At 33.6% G+C, this 27,188-nt stretch overlaps 3 protein-coding genes across 3 annotated transcripts; 1 reads left to right on the top strand and 2 right to left on the bottom strand.

Moving 5' to 3' along the window:
* Nucleotides 1–2,053: 2,053 nt before the first annotated feature.
* On the bottom strand, nt 2,054–6,282 carry LOC112053827 (electron transfer flavoprotein subunit alpha, mitochondrial). The gene is made up of 7 exons (XM_024093389.2): nt 6,121–6,282; nt 5,874–6,014; nt 5,401–5,665; nt 4,383–4,598; nt 3,626–3,777; nt 2,842–2,952; nt 2,054–2,282 (listed from the first exon to the last, which is right to left on the bottom strand). The coding sequence occupies exons 1-7, from the start codon at nt 6,160–6,162 to the stop codon at nt 2,217–2,219; spliced, it is 993 nt and encodes a 330-aa protein (XP_023949157.1). The 5' UTR covers nt 6,163–6,282; the 3' UTR covers nt 2,054–2,216.
* Nucleotides 6,283–10,005: 3,723 nt separating this feature from the next.
* Nucleotides 10,006–13,402, top strand: LOC112053821 (6-pyruvoyl tetrahydrobiopterin synthase). The gene is made up of 4 exons (XM_024093380.2): nt 10,006–10,297; nt 11,451–11,530; nt 12,331–12,476; nt 13,008–13,402. The coding sequence occupies exons 1-4, from the start codon at nt 10,230–10,232 to the stop codon at nt 13,212–13,214; spliced, it is 501 nt and encodes a 166-aa protein (XP_023949148.1). The 5' UTR covers nt 10,006–10,229; the 3' UTR covers nt 13,215–13,402.
* A 261-nt stretch (nt 13,403–13,663) lies between these two features.
* LOC112053820 (alkaline ceramidase) lies at nt 13,664–25,484 on the bottom strand. Its single transcript, XM_024093379.2, has 5 exons — nt 25,060–25,484; nt 23,670–23,826; nt 23,096–23,195; nt 18,085–18,222; nt 13,664–17,555 (listed from the first exon to the last, which is right to left on the bottom strand). The coding sequence occupies exons 1-5, from the start codon at nt 25,150–25,152 to the stop codon at nt 17,231–17,233; spliced, it is 813 nt and encodes a 270-aa protein (XP_023949147.1). The 5' UTR covers nt 25,153–25,484; the 3' UTR covers nt 13,664–17,230.
* Between the last annotated feature and the right edge of the window lie 1,704 nt (nt 25,485–27,188).

The following is a 27,188-nucleotide window of genomic DNA, read 5'->3' as shown; positions in this document are numbered from 1 at the left end:
AATTCGAGACATCTTAATCACTACTTGAGAACCTATCTTCTGGTAGCTCCAGATAGGAGAGAAAATTTATGATATTCCTCTTCTCCAGGTCTCCATTGTACCAGAGAACCATGAGCCAACCATTTATAATTAACAATCTAACATTTCTTTCGCGAGTACCAACAGGTCATATTTAGTAACATATTGTATGTGCTTGCTGTACTACTAAGGTCCTTGGCAACAGAGGTCAGAATATTTTCGAAACAGCTTGGCGTAAATTCACAATTAATACGTGTAATCAAGCCTGGATATGTTGGAATGGGTTAACATTTAGATCCTACTTCGGTAGGACTTCATTTTAGCAAATACTCAATAAATAAATCAGAACTCGCACTCTGAACTATTGATCTTTAGAAATCGTTAGTCAAACAGGTTTATAAACCCAAAAAATATCGAGTAGATAATTACCTAGGTACTTGATCAACCTAAAGTTAGACTAGCATTGAAACCAATTTTAAAACCAAAAACCTCTAACATGGTTGGTCACCTATAAGTCTATTTAAATACTCAACTGATAGCTTATTTTAAGTAGCTTACCATGACATCTTGTTTTTATCTTGAGTGGAGAGTTCATGTTTTGACTATACACAGTACGGTTCTGACAAAATACAGATCAAACATTGGTTTGGTTAACTTTATGTAGTCAGAGGGCTATATCTATTAGTACAAACTGATATTACAAATTTGTTATATTTGGGTAAAGAAATTATTGGACTTGTCAATGAATCTGGTTTGTTTATTATGTCTAGCGGAAGACAAAGATTAAAGTAGCTGCTCGCAGTCATTTCGATATAACTGCGAAGCTTATTGAAATTAGCACGTTTTCAGCTTTCTCAGATAATTTTAAAAGCATCTGTAAATACAGATTTAATACAATACAATAGAAATTTAAAGTAGGTAGTCAATATATCTACGCTGTCATGAAGAAGTTCCTCAGATGTTTCGAGGTTTACTTTACTACTTTACAGCATTAAGTGAAGCATATTTACACCAATTTAAATGAATATATGGGATGTATAAGTTTTGTTTTTACCATTAAATAAAATATCAATTAATAAAAATATGTGTGTTAGTTTTGGGTGAAATCAACATTAATAACTGTGATTAATTAAATCACAATAATTTTAATATCAATTATTAATAAATTTAATATCATAATAAAATTTGATATCTAGTTAATTACTTCAGAGATGAGAAAAATATTTTGTCTCTATGATAATCACTGATAATTTAAACGTCGTTGATCATTAATTTACATGTATAAAGATTATCATTTCTTTTACTATCATAAAAAATGGTCATCACAGTACGCCTTGCCATCGCCGGCAGAATATAAACAGATCTCGTAAGTGGATCAAGCTGAAGGCTCGAACACCTAAATATAACCGTTTTCCCCCCAAAGGGCAGAAAACGATTATTTAGGTTTCAGCCGAAGCTTGATCCACTAAAATTTTATGCCTTGCCGGCTTACGAGAGTACTGATTGACATTGACAACTGTCAAGCGACATGCCGGCAGATGACGGCGTGATGTTATGTCAAAACCTCATTTATCCAATGAAATGTAGGGTAGGAACACTGCAAACGGGCAAAATTTGGAGGGTAATCTCGTAAGTGGATCAAGCTTCGGCTGAAACCTAAATAATCGTTTTCTGCCCTTTGGGGGGAAAACGGTTATATTATAACGCATTGCGCATAATTATAATAAATAGCATCGAAATCAATAATCGATGAAATAAAATTTTTCTTTACAATGTAGCAACACTTTAAACCTCAATTATTAGCTCAATGCGATGTTTAGGACAATAAATAAAATTAAATTTATTATATCACAATAATTTTTAGGATAAAATTTATAATTTTACACTGTAATTCCCTAATTAAGTTTCATTGTTTGTGTTATTGTTTTCGATTTCCCGCAGGCTTCAACCAGTATTTTTTTGTAAAAAAAACACTGCCACCTTAGTCTACCTTTACAACACATCTAAAAAGGTTTATTTAAGAAAAAAAAACATATTATATATTATGTTATTATATTTCTTTATTTACAGCATGAAAAATACCACAAAATATTTCGTACACTATCAACAAATATAGATGTATAAATTTCATATATATAACAAAATTTTGGAATAAAAAAGGTTACTAAAATTGTGCAACTAAAAGTTATACATAACAACTACAACTTAGAAGTAAGTTCTGGAACAGCTTTAAACAGGTCCGCAACAAGACCCAAATCTGACACCTGAAACAAAAGAATACAACTATTTTTGTAAGAGTTCTTAGTTTATGATAAAACATCGAGTATTTTATGTAACTAATTGATTAGTGGATGTTAAATTGAAAAATGATAACTGCTACGCTTATAACGGTTAAGCTTTCTTAATAATTTTAGTGTCACTGCAGGACTCTTTCCCTTTACTCATAAGAGAGAGGATTTGAAACTTAAGCTCACCACACTGTTACAATGTGGCTTAGTGGGCTTATGGTTAAAATGATTGACTGGCCATTACCAACTGAGACCAGCTTAATATGGTCTCCAAGGCACAGACAGTGTTATGTAATCAAAATCAAAATCCCAATTTGCGGCACTAACATGCGACAAACGAGATAATCTCGTGTAGAGAAATAGACAAGATTCAACCAATAGCGGCACAACCGGAAAAACCACTATCTCTTTCAATAAAATACATATAATACAATAAATCATAGCAGTCAGTTCCAGAATTCAAACCCAAAGCTGCATAGTCTAATCACTGATCTAAGGCATCAACAAATTTTGGTTAGACATATTAAATGTTTACCTGAAAGATTGGTGCTTCAGGGTCTTTGTTGATAGCGACAATGGTCTTGGAGTCTTTCATACCCGCCAAATGCTGAATGGCGCCACTAATTCCCACAGCAATGTATAGATTCTGGAATAATACAACATTATTTATTAAAAAGTTTTAAAAAAAACACCAAAATAGATCAATACTAAAAAAATAGTTTCCTAGATTTTGTATGAAAAATGTGTTTGGCCGCAATTGAATAAGCAACCTATTTGCAATGTATGACCGTGGACATTATCTATCATTTATTTCATAGAACTAATGTATAGAGATGAAACGGATAGCAGTTTGGCCAGATACCAGATACTGGATATTCGGCCAACCATGTGGCCACGTAGCTGGATATCCGGCCACGATCAAAATCAAGATAGATTTTGACTCTGCACCTTGCAGCAGTGTGTTTAGCGAAAGATTTTTCTGAAGCTATCCTTATTTATGATGAGAAACGCAACCGCCTGCTACTTGCAGAGAAATTAGTATTTATTCACCATAATTTGCTCTTAGTGCAGTATGAGTACTAATTCATTCATTTTCTTTGTATTACATTAATTTACTATTGTGTGATATATTTAAAACTAAAATTAATTATATTTAAGCTAAATGATATTAAGACTAACTAAATAAAGCAAATAATTACTCAAAACCCTTTATCCAGTTTTTTTTTATTACAAATATTACTGGATATCCATTTCATCTGTACTAATGAATAACAGATGAGGGTATATATTTATAATGCTGTATTTTAGTCTATACTTACAGGAGCCACAATCTTGCCCGTCTGACCAATCTGAAGGTCGTTGGGCACAAAGCCAGCATCCACAGCTGCGCGGGAGGCTCCCACGGCCGCATTCAGCTTGTCAGCTAGATCGTACAGCAGCTTGAAGTTGTCACCAGACTTCAGGCCGCGACCTGTAATGTAGAATTCAAATTATATTTAATAATCTACATTATTAACATTATTTTTTTTACATTTATCGTGCAGGTGCATCGCGTGACAGAGAGAAAAACTCCGAGCAGAGTCCTGGACTCTGCCCAATGGATGTAGGATTAAGGAATTCTTTGACAATCGATTAACTCCGCAAGTGTTGTTTTCCCAAAACAATCCATAGTAATAAAGTTACAATAGTAATTTTAGTTAGACTAGTTTTACAGTGAAAAGCGATAACCAAAATCTTGAGCATTTTGAAGTTTGATCTAGATATGTATACAGATTTTCTCAGGTTCACTGGTTGACTGGTGCAAGGCAATGAATGCATTGTAGGGAGTAGTAATTTTATGACATGCAAATGTTGCTTTAATATAGACAATGGTATTTCACTTAACAGCAAGTGTTCCATGTTAACAAATGGTCCATAAATACCTACTAATTTTACATCAAAAATTACTACATAATATCAAAATGGAAGACTTTAAAAACAGTTTTTCAAGAAAATATTTTTAAATTTACAATTAATGTAACTATATCTATTTTAAAAGGTAAACATCTGAATTGATTTTAATGAAATACCACAAACCTCCAGAGACAATGTTCTTGGCACTTGTAAGTTCTGGTCTGTCCGACTTTGTCAGTTCCTGTGACACCCACTCCACCAAGTCACTCTTGTAGCTGCCATCGGGAGCCTTCTCCACAGCACCAGAACCACCTTCAAGAGGCTCAGGAGGGAAGGCAGTACCCCTTACTGTGATTACTTTTATAGGATCTTTGGCCTCCAAAGTCAAGACTGCATTACCTGTAAAATTAACAATTAATTAATTTAAATAATTTTACATAAGACTAGTAGTAAATAATTATATAGAAAATAATAATAAATATAGTATGTGATAAATACATGATCAGTACACCATCATTATTTTTATATTATAACTAGCAAATGCCCGTGACATTGTCAGCCCTTAGACCTTGTTAATCCGGTCATATCAAAATCTTCTCTTAGCTTTCCAAATTTTTTCTTTTTTGCCAAATTTCATCTCAGTATTCAAGCGTTTTTGCGTTTTTTTGATGAATACAAAAACATAATGTTATATTTATTGTTATAGATAATTTTTCTGTCTAAAATTATTTATATAAGAGTTCAAATATTTAAGAGTTTACAGTTATAATATTATGCTCTAAACAACAGATAAGATAGCAAGCCTCACTTGACAACAAAACACCAATGTACAGAAAACTATTAAGAGTCATGTAACATTATTAATTATATTGAATGATTGATAGTTTGTTTCATATAAATGTACTTTTAGCCACATCCACTTTTTGTGACTTAGTAATTACATTGGAAAATGTTTTTCTTAGTTTAATGTAAATTATTATAAACTAGCTGACACCTAATAAACTCTATTTGTGTGAAATTCTGTTTTCGAAATCCTGTAACTATGTATTTTTCATCAAAAAATGGCCAGTGATTTAACCATGAAATTCAACAAAAGGGGTACACAGAATAACCTAAAGTTCTTTCAGAAAAAGCACTATTTATTTCTGAGGTGACTACAACAATAGTCAGTGTTACACTATACTGAGAAAATATATGTTACCTGCATAAATGGTTCTAATAAAAGTGTTAGCATCCTTTACACCAATTATATCTGTAATTGGTGATACATCAAGCTTGGCTGCCACTCTGGGAAGAAGAGCCTTGCCAAAAGCAGTTGCAGGTGCCAAGATGTGGGTAAAATTAAACTGCTTTTGAGTTGCTAACACAAGTGGGGTCAGGGATTCTGGTGTGAAACCTTTAAAAGCATCACTTTCTGCAACTAGCACTTTTGACACTCCACCTGCCTTTGAAATAGCTTCGGCAGCCTAAAATGTGAAGAAGACTTAAAAACTTACCACAAAAATTAGGTCAATGTATAAAAACTATTAATTAATTAACTTGTTCAATACTATATACTATAGTAATATTAATTAATTAACTTGTTTTGCAATTTAAATTATATTTTTCAATTTCTATGGTAGGCAAATATTGAATATGAATATAATATAAATATTTAAATTGAGTTTGACTTACTGGACCACATTTTGTACCAGCGACTAGGACGGAGACTTCTCCTCCGATTTTCTTCGCTGCGCTAAGAGTATTTTGTGTAACTGCTGTTAAAGCTTCATTATTGTGTTCCGCTATAATCAATGTACTTTGAAAACGCCGTAACTAGAAAGTATTTAAAAGTTTTGAATGAAAGTTTAATCAAAACTATTACGTTAAAACGAATAAAGATTTCAGTATTGTTTACAGTTACAATTTTAGCCATACACACCTGCGACGACAGAATCAAATTTCTTGTACACGGGGAAAACATTATATAATCTTAAAACTAAATTGTAATCAAGTTATTTACAATTTTCACAAAAACTTTACAAGAAAAGGTTAAAATAAAAAGTCAGCCAAAGTCCACAGTCCAAGACTAAAAATAAAGAATACATTTAATATTAATTTTTACTCTTTGATACCACAGAGTAACGAGTATACTATTCTCATTCTCAGTCAAACACAGAGCAAATATTTCAAAAAAGACAATTTGGTCAACGTTTTACAAAGAACTAAGAGATATGAAAGCTCTTCTTTAATGAAGAGTATAATATCTAATACCCACAGATTAAAGAACAATAGGCAGATAGAGCGCACGAAACATGACGGTGTCGTAGCCGTTCCAAATACAAAATTCTAAAAACGAATATATTCTCGTGTCAGTGCGACACGAAGGGTCGCATCAGTATTTTTCAATATTATTCAAAAAAAATGGCAGAGTCACAAGAAACACAAAAACGGTCTGACTTCAAGAACAATATCAAATAATAATACGTCAAAAACAATCGGATGGACATGTGGATGGACATAGAGAAGTTTGATTCCTATAATCTAATCTGTGCCTATAATACGCCTCCGTGCTTCAAGGCGGAGCTTTGTAATAATAGGAAAGATTTTGAAAGATAAATAGAACTGTATGACATTATTTTATCCTTTAAAGCATTTTAAAAACAATGTAGGTGAGAATGAGACAAACTTAAGGTTCATATTTTCAAAGCACGCACTAAAAAATTAAAAAAACAAAAAATATATTAATCATATCCTCAGAATACAGAAAACACGTGTTTTTCTGTTTTCTATAGTCCACAACTTTAGGTTTTTTACACAACAATAATACTACTCAAAAAGGTTCTTTTAAGCGACACTTTTCGTTTCGATTTACATACATTTTATTTTTAATAATAAGCTTTACGGCTCTGGGTTCTAGCCCTTTTGAGCCCGGATTCACATACAATTAATTAATTATCTTGGACTAATTATAGAAGGACCTGCCTCGCAAGACGTTACCTCTCTGTCAATCAATCAACGATCTAACGCGTGTATACTTATATCGTATCGATGTTTCATTGTTGTAATCGTTTTCGTCGACTGAAAAAACTCCCTAATCATTCCGGTTTGTGTAGTAAGTAGTTCAATGGCATGAAAAATAGTCAACAACTTCTAATTCACTAAAAGATGACGTGACGTTCGATTTCAGTTTCACCTGATGGTAAGCGATGATGCAATCTAAGATTTTTTTTTTTATTGTTTACAAGTTAGCCCTTGACTACAATCTCACCTGATGGTAAGTGATGATGTAGTCTTAGATGGAAGCGGGCTAATTTGTAAGGAGGAGGATGAAAATCCACACCCCTTTCGGTTACGGCATCGTACCGGAACGCTAAATCGCTCGGCGGTACGTCTTTGCCGGTAGGGTGGTAACTAGCCACGGCCGAAGCCTTCCACCAGCCAGACCTGGTCCAATTAAGAAAACCTCAATCAGCCCAGTCAGGAATCCAACCCAGGACCTCCTTCTTGTAAATCCACCGCGCATACCACTGCGCCACGGAGGTCATCAAAAACATAATTATAATAAATAATAAATTTGTAATAAAAACAAGCATATCTAAAAGAAAAATAGATACTATTCTTCTAACGAACGAACAAACAGCAAAACATCGATCCATTAATTTAATATTCTGTGTACAGATTATATTATTCTTGTTAAATATTTTATTATTTATTTTTGTTAAATATTATCGATGACTGAGTTTACCTCGTACCCTTCAAAAACGACAGACAATTTTGTTGCTGCATTTGGGTGCGATCCATTTCCATTTCTAATTCCTCTATGTTAAATATATAGAGTTTGCACAAAAACAATACAAACGACATAAAAAGAACCCAAGCAGACATGAGTCACAAACCATTATGAAAAATAAAGATATTGAGTTTTATGGGTATTAAATGTGCATTTATAAAATTAAATTATAACTTTAATTATTTTATAAATGTCGTATTTTCATATCAAAAGAAGAAAGAAGTTGTAATTAAAACGATGATTTCTTTTATTTTAATGTGAATTTAACCTTTCATTTATTGCAGAATTACCATATACTATGATAATTTTTTTGATTTTGTATTAATAAGTGAAAGAAGATTTGACATTTGACAGTTCACACTTCACAGCACAGAACACTACTTTATTTGCTGTCTATGACTAATACTCCTACTTATATATCAGTATTCGTTAATGATTCTTTAACTAAATCCAGTCTGTCGTGCGTATTTTCTTCCCTTGTAATTTTTGTTATTTCGTTTTGTTCTCGTTTCGTTGTTATTGTTAATTATAGTTTATTTGTTGTTTGTTTACTGTTTTTACCCGACTGCAAGAAGGGTTATGTTTTTCGCGCGTATCTTGTATGTATGTATGTAATATTCTTTATTACCTCATATCTTCCAAACCGTTGAACGGATTTACGTAATTCAGATAACGTTAGATTTGTTTTAATAACCCAAGTGTTCTTAGATAGGTGAAATTAGAAAAAAAAAACCAACAAGACGACTGTGAGACGCTATAGAATCGGGGGGAAGTTTTTTTTTTTGTGAATATTTCAACATGCGAATCAAATTCAAGGGATTTTTGTGAGAATTTCAAAATAGTATATCATGGCCATGTTAAAAAAACTACAATTAGGAAAACGTTATTTATTAATTCTAATATTAATTAAGTCTATACATAATACGCGAGGCGGACGACTATAAGGTGCGGGGTTTATGAAGTGTAGTTATAAAACACCTAAAATAGACTAAAAGAAATATATTGATTATAAAAATCGGACAAGTGCGAGTCGGATTCGGCCACCGAGGGTTGCGTAGATTTTTTGAATATTTACTTAATTTCGGTTGGACTTAGGTATACATTATCGTACTTTGTAACAAACGTAACCAATAAATCCGAAATTCACCATCTATCGTAACTAAAAAGTGTGAAATAAATTAATGAATTAAACAAATATAAAAACCGGGCATAAATGATATAAAAATTGATCAAACTAAAGTCGGGACCTAATAAAAAATGTAGACGAAATTCTATTCAATATAATAGGTCCCGACTGTTTTCTAATTGTTTTCTACACTTCTGGACTGAGCTTTTTTTTTTTCTTTTCAGTTTTTTTATCATTTATGCAGTCGGGTTTTTTATCAGTTTAATTAATTAATTTTATTTAGTTTAGTACGAAAATTAGTGAACCGGAGCCTGGTACTAGCCGGAGCAGTTATTCCGCGTTGCTATTGTTTCCGTCACCAAAAAAGAAACGTACGAATCAATCACCCTTATCGTCCTCCGAGAAAACCGTTTTGATTAATGTGTTTAAATATGTCGAGGAAACCTTATGCTTGCTTCTACATAATAAAGAAACAAAACTATAAGAGTTCTTTATTGCCTACGGAACCCTTAATATAAGTGAAGCATTATCTGTTAGATAAATAACAGGATATATTATATAGGAATATAAAATTAAAAAAATATTTGTTTACCACAGGAAGTTTTATTTCATGATAATATTCGTAAATAATGATAAAATGTTGAGCAAACCTGAGTCAGCTGTTTTTGTTTGTTTACATAGTTTAAAATACCTACTCAATCTGACTATAGTAGTTTGTAGTAACTACTAACTGTCCTATGTATATTGGTTGGCTACTGGCCAATAGATGTCTCTTTTTCAATTATGTCACTTGTCCAAGAGTTACTTTAAATTACTATTTTAAATCTGTGAATGTGTTTTGTTCTGGTTTAAAAAACGTAGTGTCTGTCAGTTGTCATTGTCATGTGTGTCTTCATTTGACGTTTGTGATGTGTGTGGTTTAAATACTCTTTCTCTTGGGTATTGTTTTCCTTTTTGTTACTGTTGGATATAATTGCTGTGCCTCGTTTTGTTATAATTTAAATTTTTGGTTCATTGTTAACATAAAGTGCTATTAGTTACTATATTAAAATTTAGTTTTACTTAAACAACAAAGATTAAATAGATTGTTAGTAAGGAGCACTTTAGATTTTGAGAGAATTAACAATTTAAAATGGCATCTCTACCAATCGTGTCCATTACACGTCGGGAAACTTTCAGCTCTTGTCATAGGCTGCATAGGTAAGTTTACCCGAAAATCGTAATTTTATACAGTTCTAAGTGATCTATTTATAAAGCAACAAAGCATATATTTAATCATTTCGATTTTCTACAAAAAACTTATCCGCTTGACCTTTCTCAACCCTTCCGAGATAAAAATGAATGTTTGGGAATTTGGGTCGATGATATAATTAAAAATTACATATATTAATTGGACTGATACTACACCTACCAACTGACCTGGGTTCGGAGTCCCTACAAATATAGATTTCATTTTTTATAAGCGCTTGTAAAATGGGCCTGAAAAGATGATGATCAGTTTTAAATTGCAAAAATTTAAAACTAACCAATAAGTTTATAAAATTTAGTTTCATAAACCAAATATTTTCTGTCAGTTGTTCTGAATCTGGTCTGGGGCATGCACCTCCAAATTTTCAGTTATGTGCATTCTAAGAAATTAAATATTGCATGTCTCAAACGGTGAAGGAAAAACACTGTGAGGAAACCTGCATACCTCAGAATTTTCTTAATTCTCTGTATGTGTGAAGTCTACCAATCTGCATTGGGCCAGCTTGGTGGACTATTGGCCTATCCCCATCATTCTGAGAAGAGACACAAGCTCAGCTGTGAGCCAAATATGACTTGATAATGATGAAATCCATGTTTGAATTTCAACTCCTGAATTGGTAGGCTAAAAAATACTAAATCAGGAGCTGAAATTCAAACATGGATTTCATCATTATCAACTTATAACTAGAGTGACTAAGAAGATACACCAATTAACATAGCTGTAAGATGTTGCATAGAAACAAACTAGTGTTAAATAGACTTTAAAACAAGCTATCCTTACAGTCTGACTAATGAAAGTAGACACTGAAGTTGCCCGCCCGTTTTATTGCAAATTAAAAAAAAAATCTCAGAACTATAGTGCGAATATTGGAATAACTGAGTTTAATACTTAAAGTATAGGTAGTAACAAACAAAAAAAATAACTTAAACAAATTATGAAAATGCATGTTTTTATAATTTGTTTAAATGATTTTATAAATTTGGCAGATTTCAGTCTGTACTTTCATTAGCCAAACTCCAGCTACATTTTTCATACCAAACAACCTATCATTGGAAATAACATTATGCCCATGTTGTAAAACAAATTGACATTGTTTTATTGCAGTCCATTTCTTGGTGATGAAGAAAACAAAAAGTTATATGGAAAATGCAACAATCCAAATGGACATGGACACAACTATGTTGGTGAGAATATTTTTAATTTATTTAGCTATTTGTTGCAGGCCGAGTCCCATAGACAACAGTCCTGTGCCTCCTGTAACCAGCCACCTCATGTATCTTTTATGTTAATCTATGCACCTAGTAAGGTGTCAACCAACATGTTAGAATGTGTTCTGTATTGGTTGACACCAATCCCATACATTAATCAAATCATTACAGTGTTTTTTCTGTATATTTAATCTATTTATCTAATTTTATGTATATTTAATTTTTTTACTGTGGGATTTAAAAGTTATTGATCAATAAAAAGCCTATGCTAATGAGATTTCATAACATAACAGCTGTGTCTATTGTTTAATGACCAAGTGAAACAGTGGGTTATGACAGAAGTATCTGCATAATAGGTTGTGGATTTGACTACCACAACTGGAAAATATCACAATAATGCAACCCTATTATTGTAAACTAGAGTCTGTATTTTATCTATTCCACTTGTTTGTATATATGCCCTGGGTATAGTTTTTCATTCTTTAGTGGCAGTTCTCCTTTGTTCCTAGGCAAGAATATCCCATCCTAAACCTGGTCATTGCTTCCTATTGGGCATAATTGTAGTCATTGCAAGGCATATTAACCATAAAAATATAAATATTTTGAGCAGAATATCGCAAGTCATTCCCGCCAACCGATCGGTACCCTCTCTAACTCCCCACTCTTTACGGAAACAAGTCGCACCACCTGACGTCATATACGTCTCAGACTATTATTTCCTACAATATCTATTTTATAAAATATGTATATATAATATATATTTTCAATGTTTTCAGTGCTGGTAACAGTAAAAGGGCCAGTCGACCCTCAAACTGGCATGGTGATGAATGTGCATGATCTTAAACAGTACATGCAACAGGCTATTATGGACCCATTGGATCATAAAAATTTAGACCAAGATGTGCCATATTTTAAGGCTGTGGTAAGTTTTATAGTTATGTGAATTTTAACATAACCAACTATTATTTTATTCATATTTGTGTTACAAAACTACTTAGGGCTCCCGTACACGGGCGACCAGCCACAACCACAAAACGCCGCTACGGACATATTTCCTGTAGTTTTCCTTCAGCTACTTTTGTGGCTCTTTCTTGCTTCTTGTAGCTGCGTTTGTGGCTGTCGCGTGTGGCCCGTGTGTAGCGACACTTATGCCTCATACCAAAGTACCCGTATTTATACTTTTATATATATTATGCTCATTCTTCGATTAGATGAGATATTAAAGGGCCAATCTGAAACAAAAATACATTATAGTAACACTCTGTGAGAATGTTCTATTATTATAATAGAGAAACTTACACTTTTTGGACAAAAAAAATTCTCTGAAAACTTTCTGATTATTATGATGAAAGAATAATTTTGATTCATACAAGTATATTTTGCAATTTTTTTTTTTTTGTATTAGAAAATTGTTGGCATTATAAATGAACAAGCCATATGATTTTGTTCTTAGGTGAGCACAACAGAAAACTTAGCAATATTTATATGGGATAAACTACAAAAAATTATGGATAAGCCACAGTTACTGCATGAAGTGAAAATATTAGAAACTGAAAAGAACCATGTAGTTTATCGAGGTGGTTCTACATACCAGAGGAAGAAGTTTAACTCATCGGCTATACATACAAACCACCATGACGTTTCTTCAGATTCTGATTGAGTTATGACAAAATAAATCCTAATGATGAATGACATTTTGAAAAATATGTTCAAATATTTTTATATGAATGTACTGCAGCTTGTTACATTCCGACTTTTTCATTGTTAATTATTAAGTTTTAAATGTATTTGTATTCATGACTTGACTACTGATAATTTTAGTTAAATAAAAAATTGTGTAACTATAAATGGGATTTTAATTACTTGCTCATTAAAATATAAGTGATAAGGAGATATTTAGGGTAAACTAGTAAATTTTGGTTGATATTGGTTTCAATGAATTGTTGTAGGTATTTTCCAGTCTTATCAACATAAGACTAACTTCCACTACTAAGTAGATACAATTACCTACTTGGTATTTTCACTGAATTGGACTTCTACATTTTCTACATTTGAGCCAAATAAAATGATTTACACCAATTTCATTTTCATAGGAGTAAAAACAAAAGCTAAAAATTGATTCTTTATTAAATGAAAATTTACCATAAATTCACAAAAAAAGTTGAATAAATAATAAAATGACCTTTAAGTTATAATGCTTAATTATATTTATAACATAAAGGTCACTTCGCATATTATTCGTGTTAAGACTTAGGTTACTGAAAGTAGAGACTGAAATCGCCTGGCAAATTAAAAAAAAATCTACATGTTTGTTAAAAAATGTTTGAGTGACAACATATCTATATAAAAATTAAAAACATTAAATAGCAAACTGAGTTATTCCAATATATGCATTATATATTATTTTTAATTTGCGGGGGCGATTTCAGTCTACTTATAGTAGGCAAGCTCTAACAATTCATACAGAAAAATGTATTTTTTACCATGGAAAAGTCATGGTTTTTAAATAAAAAAAACTTCTATAGTATGTTGGGTAATTATGACTTTCCAAGATACTTTTTAGTTTTTACTATAAAAAAACAAAGTAAATTATATTTGTCTACATGTAAAATGTGTAAATTAAAAAAATTGTAAAAATAATTATAAAAGCAATTTAACTTCATCTAAGAAGGATAAATTTCTGTTATTTTACGTTTGCTGGCAATGTACAAAATTATGTAGGTAAAAATCACTATTAAATGGACTAATTTTGCTGGGATGATGGTATATTATCAACCTATTGTTATTTAGTAATATTATACATAGAATCTTTAGGTACTATTAATACACATATACTGGTAGGTAAGCCTTTATAAATATTCCCAAGGAATGTACTATTGCTCTTCAAGCATTGAATAATTACTATTGTACTAAATTATATAATCATCACATATCAATAAAATTTATATCTACTAGTCATTGCACATCTTTACTATCAGAATAGTCTTAACATCACAGATTGGCACTCTTTTACGCAACACAAACATACCATTATCAGTTTTTACTCCATACGTCACTATTCACGCTACGAGTACTATACCTATATTGTCTTTTGTCTTCAATACGCCCAACAGCTTTTACTATACCGCAGGCGTTAGTTGAACTTAAGAGAAGAGAGAATCTCAAATACCGCGAAAACACAGCGAATTCGTAGTCTTGCGATGCCACACTTTGAGATGCCATGACTAATCAATAACACACTCCTATGTCATAGCTAAAGCATCTTCTCAAAGTACGTTTTTGTTATTCTTTACAAGTTCGCCCTTGATTACAATCATCACCTGTGAGTGTAAGTGATGATGCAATCTAAGATGGAAGCGGGCTAACTTGTTAGGAGGAGGATGAAAACCACACCCCATTCGGTTTTTATATACAAGATATATATAGAAAACGGAGCGCTAAATCCCTTAGCAGTCCGTCTTTGCCGGTAGGGTGGTAACTAGCCACGGCCGAAGCGAAGCATTCCAGTCATACCTACCTGGACCAATTAAGAAAACCACAGTCGGCCCAGCCGGAGTTCGAACCCAGGATCTCCGTCTTGTAAATCGGAATATCACTGCGCCATGGAGGCCGTCAAAAGGGTACGTACAGTATGCCACCAAATTCTACAAATGGTTTATCTCCTCAGGGTGATACACTCCCGACTATACGCAGATGGAATTATCGTATCTCGGAAGATTATAATATGACCATTGTATGACGGATTCGTTGCGATTCTTTCTATTGTGGAGATGCAGCTTAGCATACTAATAACCAACGCCTACGCTATAGAAACATAAGTGTAGTTGGGCTGTTAAACTATACTGTACGTAGAATCTTATGGAATTACTATGTACATATTTAGTATATACTTTCGCCATGTGACGATATATCAATATAGTAATTCCATGACAGTTGTTATTAAATCGCCTTATTATGTAATACGCTATAACTTTCAGTAATACTTATAATAATAATATGGACCGTGAACGTCAAGCTTAGATTTCAGTTCATGTGTAAAAATCAATTCACTTTTATTTATCACTAGTTCATTGAGCGTTACAATTCCATTACAGAATGGCTGCAGGCAATCAGTATAACTGAGTCTCTTTAAAACAGTGTACTTAGTAGCGTTATTCTACTCTGTGGTACAGAGTGATCGAACACGCCTCTATCTCCCTCTGTCTAACACCATACTATAGATAGAGATAGAAACGAATTAGAGACACACAGTCGAGCTATAATTAAACATTGTTACAGAGTAGTGCTACAGGGCCGCGGGGCTAAGACGACAGAGGGGAGCTAGAGCAGCAAAATGGTGGCTCTCCTATAGTAGGCGTCCACTGATGCGCATCGTACGTTACGGACGCATCGCATCAAACGGACTTCTAATTTTACGTACGCACTTTTATGACTTTCTATACAAAGTATACTAAAATCCGTTTGATGCGATGCGTCCGATACGTACGGTACAGATCAGTGTACGTCTGCCATTAATGTGTCAACGAATGTCTACCATCCACTCCTAGCTCCCTTCCTGTTCTTATATCCCTCCCACTCATTGCACTGCGCAGATGAGAACACTGTTATGTACTATACCTGTAGAAACAAGTTATTGCAAAATTCAATTAATTTAGACTTTCCTATGATTAAAAATCACCAGTTTGACTGTATGTAGATCTATCACATGCGGTAATCTTTTGAATGACATTGAAACTCTTACAGGTCAAATAAATATTCCTTAGAAATATATGTATGTATAGAAGATTTAAAATCTAATCACTAATCACATAATTTGACAATCACTTTGTTAACTTATAAATCAAACATTAGCTAATTTTAATCTAAAAATAGTTTTTACATAAATGGTGAATTTTTAAATATTTTATTATAGTGGGTACAGATAATAAAATATCTGCACCACCACTCACCATCGATAACTGAAATGAAAATGAAGTATAGCTTGTACATACCTACTTAAACTTAATAATTTAATGGCCTCTTCATTTGTCACCTTTAAAATTTTGGATTCTAACTTAACTATTATGTGTATAGGAATCTATTTTTAAATTGGATTCTCATATATTGCCTTAACTATTATGTGTATAGGAATCACTAGACAGAGAAGTAAATAGGAATAAATACATGGATAGAGATTATAAGGGTAACGTGACAAGTGTAGAAGAAGCTTTTCCAAATACCACAGCTGACAAAACTAAACCGTCAAACCTTTTGCATGCATGGTAAGGTAATGTAGAAATAAAAACTGTGCCTTAAAACAGAAGAATAAATGGTTAAAAAAATAATAAAGTATAGGTACGTAGTTGTTTTGTTTCTTGTGTAAATGTGACTTCTATTTATTTATTAACTTCTCTGTCTACAATAGACGAATCACAGTCGTAAGCAGCTTTCATCGCGTAATGTAGCTAGTTCTGAAATGTCTGCTAATAAATATTTTCAATATAAATAAACGATTTCTAACATAGTTATATAGTAATATTAGTTTTACATGCTGTTAAAAAAATTAATAAGCTCTTCAATTTCACAAAAAAATTCTAAAACTACCGTCATTTTAGCAACCACATTTTCACATTGAGCTGCAACATGATTTGCGTACAAACTGACCTATTTCAGTATTAATTATTATCATTTGGCAAGTTATATAGCTAAATCGGTGTAGTACTTTTTGCACGGATGCTTGATCGTTATATACGGGATGCCGAGCTCGAAGTCATTTCTTGGCCAGTATTTTAGCTGTGGCTTTTGCTCGGGCCTCTCTTCTAATACGTTGAAGTAAGCGAATAGTACTAGGGCGGTGTAACTGGCTATGAATATAAGAACGTGCCATACACCGTGCATGTAGGGGAAGTCTATGGAAAGCCACGCCTCGCAGAACAATCTGTCTATGATCCATGAGAATATCGCTAAGAAACAAACTGCTACGCACCGCAGACCTAGCCTGTACACTCGTGCGCATTTCACTCTGAAAGGTAAGAAAGGAAATTGTCAATTACATCGAAACAAAGGTGATTATACTAAAGCCATACTCTATGTGTACTGTTTACCAACAAACAAATTAGAAATAAAGATAGAAAACGCAAGTCGCTTCATAACTTATTTATTTTAACTTTTATGTTATGTTTGCTTATAAAATGTTATTCAAAATATTAATTGTTCTGAGCTTATACACATTGAGTGGGGCTGTAGTATAGATGGCGTTTTAAGTCCAAGCTAAACTTAATTTACAAGTGAAAACTGCCACAGTTTGTGCAACCGTTTAGTTACCCACGGAGATTGCTGTTAATAAACAAATAATGATTTTTACTGTACTTTAGATTTGGAATTTAAGGCTATCGAAATCCAAAGTAGGAACCTAATGAATAAATGACCCAACATTTTTTTTTATATTTAATATATATTTTTTTAAATCTGTCCAGCCGTTCTTGAGCTATAAATGGTGTAACTAATAGTGTAACTTATACACTATAATAAAATTACTTTATTATACGCACCTGTTTAGCTCTTTGCACAAAAATCCAACAGCTGGCAAGGCGAGAGTCATCAGGGCAAACGCATTCGCTTTCGGATGCATCACCAGGAAGCCTGTCGACACGACGGAGAACAAGCTTGAGTAGAAAGCTAGCTTCCTCCTGAAAATAATTAAAGTAATTATTAACATTAGATAACTATAATAAGGCCAAGACGAGATATAGAATGTGAACAATTTTTCAGGGGTTCAAAACTAATTAGAATCTAATTAGAATAGAACTAGTCAATAGTCATAGACGTCTAAGAACAGTCGCACATTAATCATCTTTCATACAAAGTAAATTAAATTAAAATCGCTTCATCCGTTCGGGAGCTATAGAATCACAGACACGTAAAACTTGCAACACCCCTCTTTTTAGGTCGGGGTTTAAAAAACTAAATAAATGCGGAAACGAAAAACTATACAGATTTTATAGATAACAATATCTAGACGTAGAAGTATAGATAAAGTTATAGTAAGTATACGAATATAACTGCATACATAATAGCTAGGCCAGATAAAAATTCCACATATTGTGTGAAATCGTTAAACGGCCTTCAGTGATATCAGAGACCCAGATCAGACGGAGTTACGTTATTTATTTGAACGTACTGACTACTGATATTTCGATATTTATAATTTGTTTAGTATATATCATTATTAGCCTATTCCAGCCTAAGCCACCTTGTAAGAGAGGGAATTTGGAGCATTTTTTTGCCACCATATTTCTCAACTTCAGAGTTGGTAATCTATTAAGCATTTATTGAACAAAGAAAATCTCAATAATTTATAGCACGACACGACCTCATAATTCTAAGCCACATAAGCTAAACAGTGGACCAATTATGCATTTGTTTGGTATACCTATACTAACACAAAAATTACTACCTACCGCTTTTAGAAATCTACTATTTTTTTAAATACTACGAAACCGATTTGAATCCTCAAATCTGTAGAGGGTCCGAATTTAAAAACCGTAGATATCGGGTTTAAACCACGCTAATGGGTATTTTCGTACCTACCTTAGAACAAGCTATAGGCTATAAATATCATGGGATGCATTTCAAATAGCCTGTCCGACATCTTGGACGACCGCCATATTGGATTTAAGTCACGTGGCTATTTTTTTCGTATTCCTTACAGCAAATTCTTTCCATTTGATATCCATAACACGGGGGTGGATTTCAAATAGCCAGTCCCCCATCTTGGGGAGGCCGCCATATTGGATATGTAATAACGCTTTTTTGTCATGTATTGTCATCAGAAGTCAGAGCGTGTGCAAAATTTTAACCTAATCAAAGACCGGGAATTGGGTCAAATTAAGATTCCAAGATTTTCTTACATACATAGTTAGTTACAAGTGAAGCTAATATAAGCGTGTCAAAAAAGGCTAACATTCTGTATACCTTTACTAAAACAAGCAGTACGCTAGGAAAGGTTAATATTCTGTATCGACTCGTAATGTTGTCTATACTCAGAATCAGGAAGGGAATTGAGACGTGAGGAGCGCGTCTACGAAATTCCAAAGAACGTAGAAGTTACGAGACCTACGCCGAGGCCGACTGCTATCCGTCTTAAAAACTTGAATCCAAAAACATATTCGTTGATAAATAAATCTTTATCTCTCAAAACATATAGCTTAGTGGGTAATATAAGTAAATTGTTTATCACCACATGACCACACAAAAGTAAAAACAAAGAAATAATATCCTGTAATCAATAACCAAGTGAGCGTAAGTAGGAACCTTATCTGTCTTTGTGTTGTAATTGATTCGTATTCGAAGGACAATTTAATAAAAACAAAATTAGTATCTTGTAATTATCACGATAATGTTATTTAGCGCTGAGTTAAGTGCTCATGCACTAAAGTCTTCTGCGTAGCTCGAGTCGACAACATTTTCAAAACAATGGCACGTCCGTGTTGCTAATTTACAACTTTTTATGCAAGCGATTGCTGTTATTACCTACATGATTTCTCTGGCAAAACGGTTACTACTTATTTTGAGTAGCAGTAAGTAGAGCTTACAGCCACGATTCCAACGCTAATTGTAGATCTAGGCTCAAAAATCGTCCTTTACGATCCTGGCATAACTAACGACAATGCTTCCCAAGCAACACAAGATACACATTTTTTTCATACGGGGACCGCGTTTTCGCCGGCGAAGACGAGGTCCCCGATATCTGACGTCACCCAGACGTGAGCTCGTTAACTCACGATATCGGGGACGCCCGGACTGATACACTAAAGCCAGAACACCCTTCCGGAACGGCCCTCTAAGTCGAGGTCTAAGTCTCATAGAAGACGCCCTTAGGGAGTCGTTCCGCTCATCTACTCTGCTTCTGCCTTCGGGCCCCATCAGGCGATACTTTTGCACTCGCTCAATCCCGCGGTGATGCCGCTGAGGTCCCCTTAAGGAGCCTACTGCACTTACACAATATAAAGAAAAATAAAAAGAAAATAGAGCTGTTTGTGATAGAGCTGTATATCGAATCGAAAGAATAGAGAATAAGTATCTAAAATATTCCTTGATGGCCGCGTGGTGCAGTGGGCAGTTTGACCTTGCTTTCTGCATCTTCGTCTGCGTGGGTTTGATTCCCACAGCTAGAAAATATTTGTGTGATGAACATGGGTGTTTTCCAGTGTCTGAGTGCAATTCTAATTATACATCATACATATTATACAGGATGCTCAGGAGTATTTCCCATAACTTCAAGGTGTTGACGAGCCCATTCATAGAAGCCGAACTGCATATCTATGTAACACTTGCCTTTATCTATCCTTGCATTTTAAAATACGTAAAACTTGGCTACGTCATAATTATAAGGATGCGTATAAGGGACACATTTTAAGATCTATTTACAAAATAAATATTATTAACCCCGAAAATATTAATTTTAGAATACATGTTCCTTGAACATTTTTATTTATTTTTCGGTAAAGAATATATCCCCAGTCCTGGCAAATACTCACGAATAACCTGTATACATTATAAACATGTTTATAAAGCTAGTATTTATATGTTTAAGATAAAATCAGCCATTTTTCTACCCATAACACAGGCTATCAGTTCCTACGCTTTGGGGCAAGATAATGATGTATTATTTTCTTTATTCTTTCCCTTGGGGAAAAAGGCAAAGGTATTGCACCGTACAGCCATTTCTTCAGCTTATTTCATTTAAATTCTTAACATATCCATCCATTTCAATTTTACTATAGGCATACAGCCAGATAATGATGTAGTATAACGCAAGTATATTTAGGTATTTATTTATGTACTACCGCCAAATTAATTTCTCACGTCAAGCAGCATTGTTGTGTAATGTGTTCCGATTAGATAGCACACATGCTGAACTCTTATGCCTCAGATAGCTGACGTATATACATGATAGACAGACACAGAAAAGCCCAACGTAAGATGCGTTCCTTACATATACCTGCCCCGAATAGTATTGGTTTGGTTATGGCTTGGTTATTTGTAAATTAACAAATGTAATATAGACTGCGCCAAAATTCGTGTAAGTATATGCAATATTTATCCACTTACATTTTATCTATACGGTATATCGTAGGTACCTACAGTGATTTTTGACTAACAACAACATTATCTAGGCAAATCACTGACAGATAGCAGGTACACAGATATGGAGTTTCGATGCCGCGTTTACACAGATTACTGATTCGATCAGACCACTAATATTGTGGAAATTTCCATTGACCTTTTACAAAAAATTTCGCTCAATTAAAATATTCCAACACGTCATACTACCATCTTGTCGAATAAAAACCCATGTATCTACCAATCTATCTAATGAGGTAATGTCTTGGTCATGTCTACACTCGTCATCATCATCATCATCGTCATCAGCCGATGGACGTCCACTGCTGGACATAGGGCTCTTGTATAGACTTCTAAACACCACGGTCTCGGGTAGCCAGCATTCAGCGGCTCCCTGCAACCCGTTTGATGTCCTCAGTCCATTTAGTGGGGGGGTCGACCAACACTGCGCTTTCGCTATTGGGTCGCTATTCCAGCACCTTGGGACCCCAACGTCCATCGGCTCTTCGATCTATGTGCCCGCTACAACTTCGCGACTCGCTGAGCTATGTCAGTGACTTTGGTTCTTTTAACTGAATCCAGTTAGGTATGTCTTACACAAGCAAGACAAAATTGCCTCAACTAAAACATTATTAGGTTGATGTGGAAACAAATGCGGAATCAGCCGCGAGCGTGCAAGCAGCCCGCAACGCAAATTGCTAAACACCATACCCGTGTTAATACAGCATGACTAAAGACCGTTAATTTATATGCTCCCAAGCCATTATCACTTGAAACAGAACCACGAAGGTTAACTGTAAACTTTAATTTGGTTAACAGACACGGTTTAATTATACCGCACTATCTTTATTAGCGAACCGCCCAGCTACGCAGGGGCAGCAGCAGCGTGCACAAGATCTTTAACTAGGGTAAGCACTAGACACACAAGTGCGACAACAATTTATTTTAATGACGTACGCATGTTAGTATTCCATAGGTTTAGTATTCCATAACGTAATTCTACTCGAAATTAAAATTTTGACGCCACAGAAATTACGGTAACGATGTATTAAGTAACTCCTAATTGTATTTATTATTGTAATCAAACATTTTATTTTATTTATTCTCGTGTCTTTTTTTATAAAACTGACTTTAGTTGATCCACTTGAGTTTTCAAACCCCTAAATTATAACTAGCACCAAATTTATAAAATTTCAAGCAGATACAACAAAATAAAAGGTTTGTTATAAATAACTACTGACAAATAAGAATAACTATTCAATGTAAAAAAGTAGGAAAATACGATTGACAGTAAGTTACAAATAGAATTTGAACATTAACCTCTTTTTGCAAACAAAAGTATTTCCTTGTTGGAGTATTCAACTAAATTTACACAGATATACTTAATTTAGAATGTACCTAAATTAAAGTTACCAACTAAATGTTACAGAAACTTACCTATTGCCTCCTAAGAATTTGGGGAAATATCTCTTGGGCAAAAACATTGCAAAGGCAGCCATAAAAACCCATAAAATTGCGAGCTCATCTAACAGCTGTCCTAAAATATATAAAAAATATATGTTAATGAATACTGTTTGTTGTCTGTCATGTAGGTATGTGAAAAATCATAATCACAATAATATATCCTATACTCTAAACAAAGAAAATTTATTTGAAGTAACAATTCCTAACTTTCAATTACATTCATACACACAAAATTTAATCAATGCCTTCAGAGATTACCATAACAAACAAACAGACAAATTTGTTCTACTTTTTGTTACATAATAGGTGTTTTACTCTATATTGTGTACATACTACTTGTAATATTTGTATAGCATATTATACCTAGTAGAGAAAAATCTACATTCTTCTTGCTATCACACAAAAGGATACCAGAATACACCTTGCATTTTCTCCTTTACTATAATTAACCAACTTTGTAAAGGAAGATGATTATATGTTCTAATTCCTTTCTGTTTATTATATATTTTACCAATTTTCTTTACTATTTAAAACTTTTTTTACTTACCAACTAAACTCAAGGTAGCATGAAAGTATGCTGAGCTCATTCCAACAACCATTAAGAGTACCCATAGCACATTTATACCTGGATTAACAAATTTTGAATATTCTTGGAACAAATGTATCAAAACTGGAGGTAACAAAAAAAATAATACATTGCTGACCTGAAACAAAAATGTAACAATAAAATTAGTCAGTCATAAAATTTCTATGGTAAATTAAGTTCTTACATATATTTTTTCTTTTTTTCATTAGTTTGCTTATAAATTAGGAGCAACTACAAAGTCTATTTGAATTTTCATACACCTAATCATTATGGTAGAAAGTATCAAGTTCTAAAGCTACAACTTTTTATAAACCTGCTTAATAATGAATAAATAAATTATTAATAACAGTTTTAAACAGTTAGAAACCTCAATAGCTGCATCTGTAAGAGATGGTTTGATCCATGTCCTCTGGATTATTGTCATACCTCCACAGTCTTTCTGATTAATTGGAGGGGAATAGGAATATTGGTCATATTTAAAAGATTCAGCAAATATACTTTTTTTATTAAGTCATAATGTTAGCAGAGTTTTAGTGTAAAAATCAGAGTTTACCAATATTGTATAAGCATATTATATATAAGTAAATAAATTGTAAATAACTAATCAGGATATTGAATAAATTATGGCAAATATGAGAAAATAATATACTAAATTGTTAGCTTCCTTTAAAATAAAATACAATGACCTTCATTTAATAACTTATTCATATAACTGTTATGAATATATTTAGATTTTGCCATGAACATGGGAAGGTTAAGGTCAGTGCTCCCTGCAGACCAATAAAAAATATATGCAAAATATAAAGAATATAAAAATACATGTACATAACATTTTTTTTTATATTCTTTATATTTTGCAGTAGCTTAATAATTAATATATTATAATATTATACATGTAAAAAGCACTTACTGAGAACAAAAAAATCTTTTAAAAAGATTTAATTAACCAGGTTTGTAAAGAAAGGAGATGGTGACAATGTTTAGTGCATTATGTATCTTACTATAGATATAGTGAGGGATTTGGACCCACCATAGCACTCAAATATAGGTTGGTGGGCTTGAGATGTTTTACTGTGTTACAATAACTATCACATGTAAATAAAAGACCACCAAGGGAATATAACACCAACTTCCGAACTCTGGGCTGCTACTGACAATTTTTTGGAAAAACCAAAAACCCTTATAAGTACTGCATAGCCTGACCCAGGAATAACATTGTAGGTACTAATGCCAAAGCCCAGAGGTAGACCGTATAGAAGCACACACACATTAATTATAGAAAATAATAAACACGAAATTAAATACGCTCTCAATATTTAATCGATCTCAGACTTTAATAAATGAGACTTACAGTATTCACGAATTCGGCTATCACCGGAGATATGGAATAATTCGATTCACACCAATCCACTGGCGAACTGCCACGTTCTAAGTGCGACCACATTTTCTGTCCCAATTTCTTTGTTTACAAGCACCGAATTAGGTCGTTCGAATTTTGAAAATTATTATCAGTTTAGTACAAACAGAAATAAATCACTTCAATTATATCATAGCCCGCATTAATTAGGTATAAGTTTTACTGAGCAGAAATGCCTGTATATATGTTATAAAAATTTGAAGCCACAATGATTTTTTTGAATATAAATATTATGTTGAAGACTTTGTTCGCACAACAGTGCAATAACAAACGGTCATTGTTCTTCACTGACGTCTGACGATAATAATGCGAATGCGAAATGCGAATGTTTACGTTTACGATTTGCAAAACAATGAAGAATGAAATGAAGTTAGATTGCGAAACTTCAAAACAACAGCTGCTGTCAGTTGTCAATGTCATTTTTTGTCAGCCCACTAGGGATGCTAAGACTACTTATCAATCGATAGATTGTTACACTGTTTTACTCCGAGTATGGACTCGAATCAAACCTAAGGTTTAAGGCCTAGTGTTAATGTTCGTATTCGACTAAAATACGACACGGCATAAGAGATAGTACGAATATATCTCGGGGTTAGTGTAGCTTCCCAACAGTGAAATAATTTTTCAAATCGGTTTTGTAGTTTCGGAGTTTATTTAATGCAAACAATAAAATCTTTCCTCTTTATAATACATATAGTTAACATGCAGTAATTATCAAGTTCGAGTAAATGTTTTTAATTTGTCGATAAACCCGTTTCTCTGGTACCTACATCACTGTTGATTTAAATACGTTCCATGTCATGCAAATTGGAATTTAAGATCTACATATTTAAAAAAATATTTCTTATTACCCTTAGTGACGCCGTAATTTGAGAATTTTATTTTTATTTTATTCTTATTTTAGCTTGGGCGAATAAGATAACGATGTCCTTTTTACTTGGTACACACAATGGCGTACTTCGAAGAGGTTTGACCCCTAAATAGGTACCTACTTAAACGCACTGCAAAGGCGCAAAGATAAGGAATGTCCTTCCAGTTAAAATTTTCCGGTCCACCCACAATAAGAGTAGGTCCTACCTATCTTCAAGTCAATAGTTGCCTCGACTAGTGACAAAAGGACTGACTCATTTTTTGCGCAAAGGATTAGCCAGAGCGGAAATGCAGCTAGTATTCTTGCCACCATTCCACGTGGGCAAGATAAGTTTGCAAAAAAAGTCACTAGTGAATAGGCATCTTCTAGGCACGTTCCACTGTAGACTGCATCAAGTCAAGCGCTAGCTGATAAAAAAAATATCATCGTGATTCTAACATCAGGTGCAAGATTGATATAATAATGCAGTCAAAGGCTGACTCGCTGATGTATAAGAAAGTACTGAAGGTACCACGTAGGTATAGTTGGAGGCAATCTTTATAACGTCTCGGAAATCAGCCGCGGTTGTCACTACGCGCAGGTTATACATAAGGTTAAGACGCATATGTCTGCGGTTTAGAGGTAAGCGAGCGCGAGGTGATACCGTGCCGCCGCGCCCCTACGAGACCGTTGATACCTAAAAATCTTGTATTGCACAGCTTAACGCACGATGTTCCATTCCAAAAAGGTCATAAAGTGTCCATGCTATTATACGTCTTCTTGCCGACACTTGCGCAGTCTTCCGAGCGTCTAATCATCCAAGATTATCTCATTCGACTCATTCTGACAATATCCGCATCCCATCACGATATTGTCAAGTGGTCAAGGTCTATCATTTACTAGGTAATGGTAGGTAGGGTACCTCGGAACAATTACCTTTAGACTTGTATCGCACTCAAAATTGTCTGTAGTTTTTTAAGGGGACGAGGTAATATCACGCATCGAAAATATTTAACATCAATAATTATATCCTGTGTCCTTACAATACACACAACTATAAATTTAAAACGTAATATAGACACGCGTAATTTTACCGGGGCAACCGGGCAACGTCTAGCGAGGCAGTACCATCAATTAAGTTTGATCTTTTATTTTCGGAAGACCGTTTGGCTTTGGTTGTAGGCGTTAGTGTGTGAAATTGAAGGAGAGATAG

Source organism: Bicyclus anynana, chromosome 1 (genome assembly GCF_947172395.1).
Source record: "Bicyclus anynana chromosome 1, ilBicAnyn1.1, whole genome shotgun sequence".
Classification (NCBI taxonomy): domain Eukaryota; kingdom Metazoa; phylum Arthropoda; class Insecta; order Lepidoptera; family Nymphalidae; genus Bicyclus; species Bicyclus anynana.
Note: the sequence above shows the minus strand (reverse complement) of the source record. Positions and strands in the feature narration are given on the sequence as shown.